Consider the following 13,828-nt stretch of genomic DNA (forward strand, 5'->3'; position numbering starts at 1 on the left):
GCAGATTGATTGACCTTGTACTGCTTGCGCTGTGTCTCAGCCACTCATCCAGCCCAGAGGCCCAAAGCACAACTTGCTCACTCGCAATTCTGACGCTATCGCAGCCGCCCGTGGCGAAGAGACCTAGAGTAGAATATAACAAGGAGCGCTGTCGGATTGGCCAGTATCCAAATCCAGTAGAGAACCAGCCTGTGCTGGTGCTGGTGCTGGTGCTGGATCACAACGGTCGTAATGGCGGTTAGACAGATGTCAGACAAGTCCGTTGTGTTTCCGATATGTTGGGGTGTCCCGCAGCCCAGGGAGCTGGAACTGGAATCGGGACGAGAGGAAAAGGAAGGAGAGGAGAATATGTCGACGTGAAATTGGCGGGGTATTAACTCATGGCCAAGGTAGAAAATAGACGTTTACTTTTGTCGGCACATGTGAGTGAGTTCAGCCAGTCCTCTCCCGTGATTGATTGATTGTGACGAGACCGAGTCAAGGCCAGGACCAGGGCCAAGAGGCTGGTGTTGTGCTGAACTGACCTGTCTTGTCCTGGCTTGGATATTTTCGAGTAAGGGTTGGTAGGTAGTGCGGAGAAAGGGTTGGCAGACTGTGTACGGTATATGTTATGGTATGATATGGTTGGTATAGGTTGAGGATTGGAGTGATCTAAGACGAAACAGACATGACGTCCATATAGAGAACAGCCTAATAGTCTGTCCCGTCGGACTTTATGGGAAATACTGTCAAAAGAAAAAAGTCGTTGAAAGATAAAAGATCAAGCAAGGATGAGAGTCTAAGTATGGTAAAGTAGAGGACGGAAAGGGAAGCCATCCATGGATGATGGGAGGTAGGTGCTCAGACGGGACAGCCCAAGTAGTGGACCCGGCTGTCCTAATTAGATTGCCTTAGTACCTATAAGAACTCGGGTAACTACAGCTAAGGTACCTAATCTACAGCTTAGTACTTAGGTAGGTACGGCGACAGTGCCAATGGAATGCTTGCCGAACCGACCTAAAGCCGGGCGCGGGCACTCGCGGTATCGTATCGCACAATCTACGGCGAATGTTATTGAGATTTCAATCTGTCAGCATTTTAATTAACGTGTGGACCCGAATCAATGCTACCTCTGACGGTTGTATCGAGGGAATTACCCATCGATCATACCTCATCTCGGCGATCGTCAGCCAGCATTGTTCAATTTCAACCCATTGGGTTCGATGGCAACGTAGCTGACCGAAATTCGCACGGAGATCAGGAGCTCAGCTTCTACCCGAGGTCATGACAAAATCCCAAGTCCTAGCCCAGGATGATACCGACATCCTGGATACTGGGAAGGTCCTTGGAGGTCTCGATGAGGGAATGGGGGCCTCTAGGCCATCGCTCAAAGTGGACTGCCAGGACTGCGTGATGTGGTGCGAAGTGCCACTTTGGATGGTCTGGGCCAACAGGGACCACCTTGCTTGCTATTGATCACAACTCACAACTCGAGAGGGGAAATTTGAAAGGATGAAGGTTTGCAAGGCGACGAGAAAGGTGGAGGCGGCACATAAAAGGGGAACACAGGCAGCCAGCCATACGAGATCATTGGGGGGGTAAGTTAAGCTGGAACTAACGTTAGTTTTAGGTGGACGTTTTTCTTTGATGGTTTCTGATAAGTTTACGGATAGGTAGGGGTTCCATCCAGTATGGAAAACCTTACCCGCACCAGCTGAACTGTATGAGAAACAGGAAGCATGGTCACGACCCAGCCAGAGGAGGTGAAGCCTTTAAGCTCTAGTCGCCGAGACTAAGGAGGCAGGGGAATGTTGGTTGCGGAATGGTCCATATTGCGGTTACCATGGGAGTGGGTAAGGCTGCAAGATACTTACCAGGAGACCAGATGAAAATGGAACGGCAGATGTTATCTGTTGCTTACGATATCAAAACACGGCACGGCAAAGGCCACTTGGCGCGTGGCTCTTCCAGCCGGCCATCCCAGTACGGGAGTCACGGAGGTAGGGAGACGAGTCGTGCAATACGATACACGCATTAATTCATCATTTCAAAACCGACGACAAAGTTTGGCCTCATCGACACAGACCTTGAACTGACTTTAGCTCTTGGCCGGCCGTTGTCGTACGTGCACTCTCTGGCTTGGCATATAGGGGTTCAGCTCTTGGAGAGCGGTGTGTTCAGGAAAACTCGAAACCTGCGAGGACCAACCAAGGGAAACTCAACATAGGCTTTTATAGGGAGGTAGTCCCTTGACTTACATGCATGTCGTCTCGACACTTCATCAATATCCGGACAAAAGCCGGCTCTCGGCCGAACCGATGCTACAGGGCTGCAGATTGTCTCGGGCTGGCGGCTGGTTGGCCTTTACGCCCGTCGTATCTCAAGGAGCTGCCTGATTCGCAATGATCCCAATGGATGCTAGCTACGGTACCTAATAACGACACAACCGAGCGGACGGTTTTATTAGGCTACTGTAGTAGTTAGTTACAGCACCTAAACTCGATGACGCGCGCAGCCAAACTCGGGACCGATTTCCCGACTCAGGACTACAGGTCGTGCCAAGAACCCAACCTACCTAACTTTGCAGATAGAAGCATTGGATCCAATGTTGACCACCAAAGGCCAAGCATTTTGAATTATTGCCCTCCACTGTTTTTCTGGACTGCCCGCGACTTCGGTAGATTGTTCAGGACCATTGAATGCCAAGTCGGAACCTAAGCAAGTGCCATTGGCTTCTTCTTTAACCGTTGAGATACCCAAGGTACCTTAGTAGTAGGTAAGGTAAGGTAAGGTAGGTATGCTTTTTTAGTTGTGGCTTAGGTAGTAAGTAGTACACTGCGCATCCGGTTTACTGGTGTCTTTCAGCTTCTTGAACTCCCAAAGCTGTCCCTCCACCTTAGTACTTACATGACCCCTCCAACATGGAAGGGAAGACAAGATCAGGGTGCTGACGGGAACTTGAGGATGACGTAGTCGACATATCCAACTCTATCTCGGCCTTCCCCAGATAGTAGGTTGTCCGGTCCAACAACACCAAAAACAAGTTAAGCCACAGACAGATGCTTATTATGTAACTAAGGTAATCTCTGTTTGTTCTTTGGTTATGTACCTAGCTACTTTCATCGTCTGCTGCAGGTTTCTTCCTGTCTAAGGTACTACAATATCTAATCTAGCCACACTCACCCTTGTCACTTGTACGTCCGCCCGCCTGTGGAGGGGCAGCGCAACGTCATACACTCTTCAACGACCATCCTTTTACATCATCCACCCAACCTACCTATCCAAGCCTGGAATATTATGGGAACACTGGATTCTGAAACGAGAGGCCGGGGATGCGGCTCAGAGCATGCTGCAGTAGCCTAGGGCCCTGTCAGCTCCATCGATCGACCGCGGCGTCATAACTTGAGCCGCCACATACGGATGATGGACGGGTACTTTTGGTCATGCTCTACAGCAAACAGGTAGTTACAACGTTGCACAGCTTTGACTGGTTGGACCCGGCAAATAACGTGAATCCTCCCAAGGGTTAAGGTACTTTCTAAATGGCTTCTATTCATGGCAGTCATGATGTATGTATAGTTACTGACCTAGGTGCCTTAGCTGGCTGAAGTGTTGTGCTATTTGTGTCCCTCGCTTGGTTGGGTTAAACAAACAACGACGTCAGACCTACCTACCTACCTACCATACCACCTCCCCCTCTTTGATTTTCCCCTTTCTAAAGCTGAAGGGCCTTTTATTTAAACTTGAACTTCCCCGTGACGCTCCCACCCTTTCTTTATCATCCCAGTTCTTTACTATACTCCATCTCACTCCCAAGATACCCAGCCATTCACGCTTCAACTGCACGACAACCAAAGATACCAAACTTATACAACAGCCATAGCTTAATCACAATGGAGACCATTAGCAACCTCACTGCCGCCGCCTCCAAGGCCGTTTGGGGAGACGATCAAACTACCAACAGGGAGCCCGTCTCTGGAGTCCAGGGCGACACCGAACACGGCGAGCCCTACGATGCCGGCAACCTGGGTACGACCTCAACGCTTGCACTAGGTATACAAGCAAATACGTTTAAATGATGTCACTGACATGGTTTGGTATAGAAACCCCCCAGCAAGAAAAGGTGGCACAAAACTTTGGCAGCCACGGTGAGGAGCGCGCAACAGGCCTTGGGCATGAAGCCCCCGTCTCCAAGCCCACGGAGACGACAAACGCTGCTTCAGCCACACCTTCAGTTCCCACACCCAACCCTCACTCAAAGGATACTTCTGCCGGCCAGAATGACACCCGTGACCCGGCACAGGCGGATAAGGGCAACAAGGACCTCCACGACGTTGACGACACCTCTGAGGGCACCGACGTCAAGCTCGGAGAGGGTTCTGGACCTCAGCCTATCGAGAAGCTTGCCAAGGAGCATGGAGGCGATGCAGGCAATGCTCCTGTTGAGGGAACTTCTCACAAGCCTACTGAGGTTGGCTCCGAGGGAGCCACAGAGTCATCCAAGTCCGAGAATCAACCTCATGGCCCCAAGGAGGACGAGTATGTCACTGCTAGCGGTTTTGCTGCCGACGGTGGTGACTTTGATGCTTCCAAGCCTGGTGCTGGACGTGAAGCTGACCGTAAGTCCACAATCAAAATGCCCAATGTTTCGTTATACTAACGACTGTCAGGCCTGATGGGGCAAAAGGGTATTCATCTTGGTGAGAACGGGAGCTCAGATCACTCCAAGACGGAATCGCACTCCAGCGACAAGCATCACGGTTCTGATGAGAAGAAGGACAAGCCAAGCATCGGCGAGCGCATCAAGGCCAAGCTCCACAAGCACTAATAAAGGGGGAATTAAATGTCGTGATGTTTGGCAGAAATATGCAAAGTTAATGATGGAAAATGATATCCCACACGGCCGTTTCGGCGCTTGATTTGTTAACCTATGCCCAATTATTTTTATTAGTCGTGTCTTATACTACGCATTTATAGTCACTCTATCTAAATATTTGGCACCAGTGTTATGGTCATTTACTCAATGCCGGCCGAGACAAGGACTCTCTGGTTGAATTCGGTGCCGCGTTGTCGTTATACATGAATGGATCTTACGCGAGGCATCGTGTCAGTGCTGTCACCAACACGTTATGTATGTATTATCAGACCAGGCCCCTTGTCAGGTGGTGGACCGTCTGGATGCGGCCCGGAGTAGCGGGATGCTGGGCAAGCTGGGGTAAAGCTACACGAGACTGGGTGTGAGATACCGACGGATACTGCATATTCGTTTGTGTCTCATCAGCGCTCCTTGCATAAGGGTAGATTGAGCTGAAATTCCGGGGAAATTATCAGATACATCAACGTGATTCTCACTAAAGATCTATACATCGATTCGAGAATCACTACCAACTTGCCCGTCATACGAATAACCGAACTGCCGTGACAGTCCCTTTTATGAACTATACCGACACACAATCATGTTGTTTGTTTTAAAAAAAAAAAAAAAAAAAAAAAAAACACTAGATGCTTCTCATCATATCATGCGCCCTACCTCTGGGGTCTTTCAGGTATATTCAATCCTCGTGCGGCCAGCGTACACTTGCAAATGCCATCATCAGGGTCCACCAAGTTTCCTAATTCCTCTCATACAGGCTTTCTCCATATGGATGTCGGTGCGCCGAATAAATTCATCATCAAATGACCCATTCCTTCACGTAAAGGTTGCTTCTCGGCCTTGCTCGAAGCCTTTGTCAAAATGCCTCTCCCAGCATTATGAATGTCCTGCCGAGCATCTCCGCACTTTGGAACCCCCTGTCACCAACCATTTCCCACCACACCAACTTTTCCGGGCCGCCTCCCGACCATGCGGTGCTGGCTGTTTTGTGCCTCTTTCTGCCATTGTCAATCGTGGGCGGCGTTCATTGCGTGATATCCGTCCCATGTAATGGCCACTTAGGACTATCGTGAGCTCTGAGGATCGGTGGGCCGGGTCGTAGTACTACCCCTCCTGGCCCTCCTCGATTTTGTTGTGCATGCCTTGTTGCTTGAAAAATGCAGGCTGCATCGATCATTCAAACAGTTGCAAGGGTCCGGTGTTTATAGGAACCCAGACTCGGCCAAGACCCTGTAATTAAGAAACATCAAGTAAGCATATGTCTCTTCATCTTAACTGGAGACGGCAAGCCACTAATGCGAAGTGACATCCATCATTGTGCAAAACTAAACCAGGGGAACTTAGAAGAAAGATGGCACCGCTCCATACGATGCGGGCGTGTTCCGCAATGCAACATACCTCACAATCTTCTCATCCTCTCGCTCACGAGGCTCAACTTGCAAACTCTTGTCATACATCTCGTGAACATCCCCAGCGGCCTGCATGTTGTTCAAGATGTAATCTTGCAGCTCAGGCACTGGTTGCAGAGAGTACCCCACATTCTGATATTGCTGAATATCGCGAATGACCTCAGCAGTTTTGGCACGTTTGGCAAAGTTAATGAGGTTAGTCTTCTTGATGATGGACGGAATGCCATCCTCAATGAATGTCAGATCAGTTAGATAGACACCTTTGCTGTTTGTCAATAATGTGATCTGTCGCCTGCTTTTCGGGAAAGTGAGTCCATACCGAAGAATGGGATACAAGGTGGGTTGGCTGCATGGAGAGCCTCTCGGTACTCTCCGAAGTTCTTGGTGCTTGCCATCACCCGCCGCATCGATTCTAATGTAGCGTGTGTACGTTGGGGTACCTGGTCCCATGTTCGCTTAAGACGAGCGATGGGGGCAGTGCCCAATGCGGAAATAATCGATGTTAATGTTGAGAAGTTGTTCAGGGAGCGGCAACGCTATCGGTCCAGTTAGCAGGGGTTCCAGTGACCCGACATCATATCTTGAGTTACTCACGTCAGCAACAGAAACGAAATGCTTGATGACAACCACTCGCTTCTTGACTTCCATTTGCGCCAAGATCATCTCAGCGACCCAGTTCGTCATCTGGTTAGAGTGGAGGATGAGCGCTTTAACGTTTGGGGCCAAATCGGGCTCGCCCTCGGGGACCTTCTTCTGCCACGTCTTGTTCAGACATTCTGTCGCCTTGACCTTGCCGTACAAGCGGGATTCGACAATGGTGAGCTGGCGGGCAAACTCAACGACATCAATATCCAAGAATTTGAGCTTCTTCATGTTCTTGGGCATGATCGGCGTTGGCGTGTTCTGGTTCACTGTTTGAATCATCCTGCGAGCGCCAGCCTCCTTTCCACTGAGCCTCTGATCAAGGACCGCCATTAAGGGTGCTGAGCCAGGAGTTTCTGTAGATTTGACCGTGTCTTTAGCGAAACTGTAGACATCTCGAACAAGTTGTTTTGACTCGTCGTTATAATCCTCCATCCAGAAATTATCGAACCAGTTCTTTAGAATGTTAACGACACGGAATCGAATAAGTTTTTGCTTTCGGTCCCTCCAAATCTCGAAGTCCGCCTGTGATAGACCTTCTGGCGGTTGGATGTTAAATCGTTTGATAAGCATCTCGAAAAGTTCCCGAGCTGTTGTGAAAGATCGGTAAGTGAGAAGGAAGGTATTGTTGAAGTTCGAATCGAGCTTGTCGTGACGAGTTAACTGTTCAACAAGAGCGAGGAGAGATCCTCCCTTAACAGTGGGTGGCGAGGTCTTGCTGTCCCAGGAGACTTCATGTTCATAATCTAGGAGTAAGAATTCTGGAGTATCTTCGGTCACCGGAACTTGAGGCGAAGGATCTTCGCCAAATATCTTCTTGACCTTGGAATAATCGCCTCGTCGCATATTGCCAGGAGCAGGCTCGCCTTCGGTGAAAGATTGTGATGTGATAAGTGGTGGTCGTACAGGAGCAGTCCTTGATTCTGTTCGCTGGTGTGGCCGGTCATAAGGCATTGTCTCGCCTCGTTGCAGGGTGCTTCGGACAAAGGAGTTCTCCCGAGGTCGTACTTCAGCCTGATGTTGTTGCATGTTGATTTGAACCTGCTCAGACAATAGTTGAAGCGAGAATCCGATATGTGAAGAGTTGGTTTCCAGGGCTCTGGCACATTGTCTGACATATTCCAGGCGGTTTTCCAGTGCTTCACCACGGACTTCGGACCATTCATCAGCCAAGGGTCCAGCGACAGCTTGGCATCCAAGAACAATATCAGAGATATTGTCGTAAAGGCTCTGCTTGTGAGTTCCGAGGTCAGCTAACTGAGGCGTCTGGAAGCTGTTGCCGAGGGAAGACAAATCGATCGATTCGATCATGGCAATCCATTGTCTGAATGTATCGAGTACCCTACCGCCGGCAAAACAAACATTGTTTCCGATGACTTCGTGCCTGTAGGGGGTAACGATTTTCTCTAGCACGACCAAGCTCTTGTCGAGCTCTCGGATGCTGGACACCAAAATGCGCTTCTGTTCGTCCAGTCGCTCGAGCATCTTGTTGTCGAGAATTGCAGTTGGCTCTACAACGCCCTCTTCATCTTCGAGGAAGTTGGCCGTGATTTCATCTCGAGGGCCCAGGCCGTTGTTTTGCCAACTTCCACCTGTGTTACTACCAATCACAAAACCTGGGAAGAGTCGAGGAATCTCCTCGCCTCGTTGTTGTCGAGCCACTTCCACATAGCTGTATACGCCCATGAGAACTCCGTCAGCTTCCTGAAGGCATTTCTGGATAGATTCGGCATTGGGCCAGTCTGCAGCTGCTATATGAGAAGAGATTACGAGCTTGGAGAATTTGGACATCATGTCTCGGAAGTGGGGATAGAGAGCCTTGTTCGTTGAAATAATAGATGGCTGACCAGAGTGGTTATCAGTAGTCCCTGACCCAGCGGCAAGAAGCAGTCGTAGATGGTCAGATATGTCTTCGGCTTTTGCTACGTATTCTGAGCGGTTATTGTTCATGATGGCTTCCCGATACCGATCAATAGCACGTCGCATATTAGAGACAAGAAGAGTCCAGCTAAGTGAGGGCGTAGAGCCGTCGTCGAAAAACGATCGAGGAACTGTAGCTGTGGTCGGTAAGTTATAGGTAGTGCTAGTAAAAGAGGTCGCGGATGCTATATTAGGGACCTGTCCTGCAGTAAGATGGCCATTGGACGAGGCGCCATTTCGCAGACGGCCAACAGGCGACGCGCCATTGATAGAGTCCATAGACGTTGATGGGGATAGGGCACCGAAAGAGGCCCGCTTGGTATGCTGGTGAGTGTTAGCAACCTGGTCCCCAGAACGTCAGATTTACTAGCTCGCTGTATACCTTGGAACGACGTGAGGCCAGTCTAGATGAGTCGCCCTCGGCCTCGGATGCGGATGTCAGATACTCGTCGTCCTCATCTTGAGTCAAGCCACGGGCCATCATCTCGGGAGGCGGCCTGGTCTTGTCGGGGATATTGACATTCATTCGATCTCGCGGACCAGTCTCGTTCGAAGATACGGGAGACTCCAGAGGCAGCTCCATGCTGCGGTCTCCTGTCATCATATTGTAATAGAACAAGCGCCCGTCGGGAGTAGCTTGCGGGATCCAAAAGTCGGCCCTCGAACTATCTCCTCCGTCGGTCCCCTCGAGGGGCAACGCGATAGGACCGTCTTGTTCGGAGTCATCGTCTTGGTCATATTGGTCGTCATACATCTCAGGGTCTTCGGCATCATCCTCAACAACGTCAAAGGTTCCATTGTGGGCGCTGTCAGGTATATCGTCGGGGCTCGTGATAAGCTGGCAGTAGTTGCTAGGGAACCAGCCTCGAACACCATTTATAACGCCATCCCACCAGCCGCTCTCGAGCTGGGTGATGACTTGAATTACATCTCCTTCGTGGAAACTGAGACTAGTGCGATCGTCGGCCTCGTAGTCGTAGAGGGCGCGGACATACATGGCCCCCATTGGGGCGGTACCGACGATGCCGTTCATAAGGCCCCAGGCGGGATCAGCCCGAGTTGTCGAGGATTGTTGATCGGAAGCTTGAACGGAGGCAGCAGACGTGATGCGCACGGAAGCGGACGGTGAGTCGCCGGAGGGGTCGTGGATAGTGCGCGAAGAGTGGATACTTGGCGGCACGGCGGCGGTCTGTATCTTGAGCATATTGCGGCTGCAAAGCTCACCTCAGGGCATGGTAGAAAGCGGCAGGCCTATTGCTCATCAAAAGGATGCCGTTTCTATGGATTGCGGTTCGTGGCGCTGACGCAGACGAGGCGACGCACAGCAGCATGCCACGAGAATTACGAGGAGTCGCAGGAGTCGCAGGAGTCGTAGGAGTCGTGGGAGGTTGCAGGCCTTGCTTGCTCCAGAAAGCAAAGAGAATGGAGAAGAGGGCCAAGAATCCAGGGGGGGTTGCTGCTTAGAGGGGTGATCGCGCTGGGACCAGGCTCGGATGCGAGTGGACGCTGACAGGACCAGGAGAAAGCCCAGAAGGGAAGAAGGCAGCCTGCAGCGACAGGCGATTTGGCTGAAACGATACTAGGATGGATAAGTAGGCTGGTCGAAAATACTGTATGCTTCCGTTGGTGAAAAGACGGTATAGAAAAAATGACTGTCGGGTCGTGGTCAGGTCAGGTCAGGTCAGGTCAGGTCAGAAAAGTGACAGTCAAAGTTGGCGGCCTGGCTATTGGATTTGGCAATGAATAAGGGACGGGATATAGGGGGGGCCAGTGTCAACAACCTCTCGGACAGGCGCAATAGACAAGTTCGCGGTCGCCAGGCCTGTACACCAGAAAGGAGTGGGTGCTTGGGAGTTGAAGGCGACTCGATCGAATGGGATTGATGGGAGTAGATGCTGATGTGGGAGCGATAGAAGAGAGTACCTACAGTATACAGTATTTCTCCGTCCTTGCAGTTGAGTTGCACCCATCTACTAGTAACCTACCTAACCTACTGTGCTGTGCTGTGGTGTACCGTAACTTACAATATGGACACCACCTACCTAGGTACGGAGTAGGTACTAAGGTAACAAGAGCAGCCTGAGAATTTCAATGCCCTCCTCCACCGATGAATGGAATTTCTCCACTGGAAAAACCACGTCTCAATGAAACCCTTCAGGTCCCCTCCCTCTCAGCCCTTTTTGGCAACTCAGTAGGTTTCCAATTCAGTAACATTTCAAAAGAAGAAACGGGGCCGACACAACATAGCCGGCTTCTAGGTCTACTAGCTACACATAGGCATACATCATCCATCCATCCATACCACATCTCAGGCTGTTGTTGCGGTTGGGTTGCAGCAGCCAGAAGTCGCCGAGATGAACCATTATAGTAGGTACTTCTCACCTCAATAACACGTACTGACCTAAGTAGTTGGTGAGGGGAGACGGTGCTGGCAAACAGCAACCATCAGAGAAACCTTTATGAAGGTAGTGGTAGGCAAGGTGATCAACTGTGTCCAAACCCCCAGCTGAGACTCGTCCTTGTGTGGACAATTTGCCAGAGAATCAATGCACATGTGTTGCTATCGGCTCGTCTCTTAGACTTTCCGTTGTGTGTGTTAGATCGCCGAGAACTCCAGTTCAGTATCCGTACATCTTGACGTTTCGTCATTCCGATCGGAAGGTGTAACAGGTCGTTCTTTGACACACGACTTGTACAATAATAGAGCCCTTAATAACAGACCTCTCATACCTAGGCACTCGACACTAGCTGATACAGGGTACGCACGATTCAGGAGGGGGGGGCTTGCGAGAAGCTGGTCCCTCGTTCCCTTTGACTTGAAATGTCCAACGAATGAATTGACAGTATCGGATATCATGTAGCATGCAAGTGATGAGTGTGCAAACAAGAGAGATTGTCCAGCCAGCGACTGCAGGTGACGGCTCTGTTTGCTCTGCGGAAATCAAACATCTTGCAGATCGACGCGAAGAAACGATGCTCTCCCGTTTGTTTTACTCGCGCGCACAAGTGAGTCAGCAATGATCAGGTCAGATCAGTTCATGAAGGCCCGGATAATATCACCAATTCCGTGCTAACACGACCTTAACGAGTTATGACTATCGCACAACGCGCTCTCTGCTAAGTGACAGATAAGACAAGTCTTCCTGGTTGGGTCCCCTGCCCTCTAATCTTACTTCCGTCGTCTTGTTCTTCGGCTAGGGGCGTTGAGAAAACATAAGATCTGGATCCTCACAAGTGACAAAATTATTCAGACGAGTTTGAAATATTTCAAGACGAACTTAGCAGCCTCTCTGACTCGCCATTTCCCGTCCCCTTCTCACGGCCAGGTTTGGCTCAAATATTAGCCCATGCAAGCTCGTCACCCATGACTACGGCGACGATGTGCACGTCCATCATTTCCCCTCCATCCCACCGCAACGCTATCTGCTGAAGGAGGTGCTGGCTTGGAAAACCATGTGCATCCTCTCGACAGCCTCAAAGCTATTGCGCAGCTGTGGCTGGTTTTGCATTATCTGTGTGTGATATTGGGGTTGCATTCCGTTGGTCTTTGAGTTTGAGGGGAGGGTCTATGTATGTATGTATGTTAGGACATAGAGGTAGGCCACCAATAGAGAAATACCACAAAGGTTGAATTCACACAAACTGAGCAGGCACACAATAACAGCTACAAGTAAGTAGGAGCAAAAATACACTCCACCATACGTCGCCTTAACACCACGTGGAGCCTGACCAAATTCATGGCTCCCTACACCGGGAGACTGCCGCGGACCCGCCCGCTGTTGGCGTGGCCGTGGATCTCGTAACTTTTGCTCTGGAAACGCAAGGGTCAAGAAAGGAAATTATGCATCATCTTTTAAAGTTCCAGGCGTTTCACAACCAGTCAAGTAAGATGTGAATACCGTTGGAAGCAAATGATGTATCGTCCCGATCCGTGCCGTATGATTTGATTTGAGTTGAGTTGAGTTGATGCATACTAAAATGGGCGGCTACAGTATACCAGATCGTCAACGTATTGTTACAACCATCCAATCTTTGTAGTTATTGCAAACGGACGACAACCCCTCACAAGACGATGGACTTCCCCTCCATCCTTTCCAACATTTGGTGGATTATTAACTGCTGGATCCGTTCGGGCGCCAGTGCCGTCCGACCGTTGCGGGGTATAACAGCATTACAGGACAAATAGGTTGCAGATCCGAGGAGGCCGGAGAGCTGAGAGGGGCTCAGTAGCGCATTGCACAAGTTTCCCATTCTTTCCACAGCGATGTGAACCCCTTCTAGCCCGTGACTCGTCTCCCCAAAGCTGTCCGTCAATATTCATTCCTCTCGTAACAAGTTTTGCATTGTGGCTTGTCCCTGGCGTAGTGGATACGAGAATGAATCATTTCATGTTCTGTGCTGGTGAAAGGAGATGAAAATGAAATTTCTCTTATCTGGCCATTCATGTCAGATTGTACTGGTAGAAGCTGAGTGTCAAGTGTGACGCCCGCAAATTGCCAATGATCGCGCTTGATTCTCCTGTCGATCTTGCGGACAAGATCAATCATCCATCTTTAAAGATATTGAATGATGAAGTTGATTACTGCATGAGTTTGGCCTCTTTTGTGGAACGTTCGCAAATATGTGATCTTGTTTGCCTCCCTGCATTTGATTTGGTATTTGTTATCATAGGCCTTTGTGTGCGCATACCGACTGGTTCAGATGAACGAGCCCCTTATCAGTCTCGACCTTAATCACGGCACAGCCGATGGTGGTCAAGCCAAGTCTCCCTCGCAGACATGCTGGAACGGTTGAGGGAAACGGTGTAGTCTACCTGCCTGGCTACAACTGAGGTGTTGCAGGTGCTGTCAATGGGTGGAATCAATAGGTGGATGAAGCAATGTTCCAGAGAAAAACATGGATGCCACGGACTGTTTAATAACGTCGGATACAGGGAAACCGGCCACCCCCAGAAACCAGCCACCTTTAACAAAATACTAAGAATAAGATAGTATTAGGAACTTAA

At 50.0% G+C, this 13,828-nt stretch overlaps 2 protein-coding genes across 2 annotated transcripts; one reads left to right on the forward strand and one right to left on the reverse strand.

The window, feature by feature from the left end:
• Positions 1-3,872: 3,872 nt before the first annotated feature.
• FSUBG_11431 (uncharacterized protein) lies at positions 3,873-4,807 on the forward strand (the record flags this gene model as incomplete). Its single annotated transcript, XM_036676113.1, has 3 exons — positions 3,873-4,032; positions 4,083-4,598; positions 4,650-4,807. The coding sequence occupies 3 exons, from the start codon at positions 3,873-3,875 to the stop codon at positions 4,805-4,807; spliced, it is 834 nt and encodes a 277-aa protein (XP_036533113.1).
• Positions 4,808-6,192: 1,385 nt separating this feature from the next.
• Positions 6,193-10,027, reverse strand: FSUBG_11432 (cell division control 25 (GDP GTP exchange factor); the record flags this gene model as incomplete). The annotated part of the gene is made up of 4 exons (XM_036676114.1): positions 6,193-6,521; positions 6,581-6,797; positions 6,856-9,147; positions 9,206-10,027. The coding sequence occupies 4 exons, from the start codon at positions 10,025-10,027 to the stop codon at positions 6,193-6,195; spliced, it is 3,660 nt and encodes a 1,219-aa protein (XP_036533114.1).
• Between the last annotated feature and the right edge of the window lie 3,801 nt (positions 10,028-13,828).

Source organism: Fusarium subglutinans (genome assembly GCF_013396075.1).
Source record: "Fusarium subglutinans strain NRRL 66333 chromosome Unknown NRRL66333_c0000216, whole genome shotgun sequence".
Lineage (NCBI taxonomy): Eukaryota > Fungi > Ascomycota > Sordariomycetes > Hypocreales > Nectriaceae > Fusarium > Fusarium subglutinans.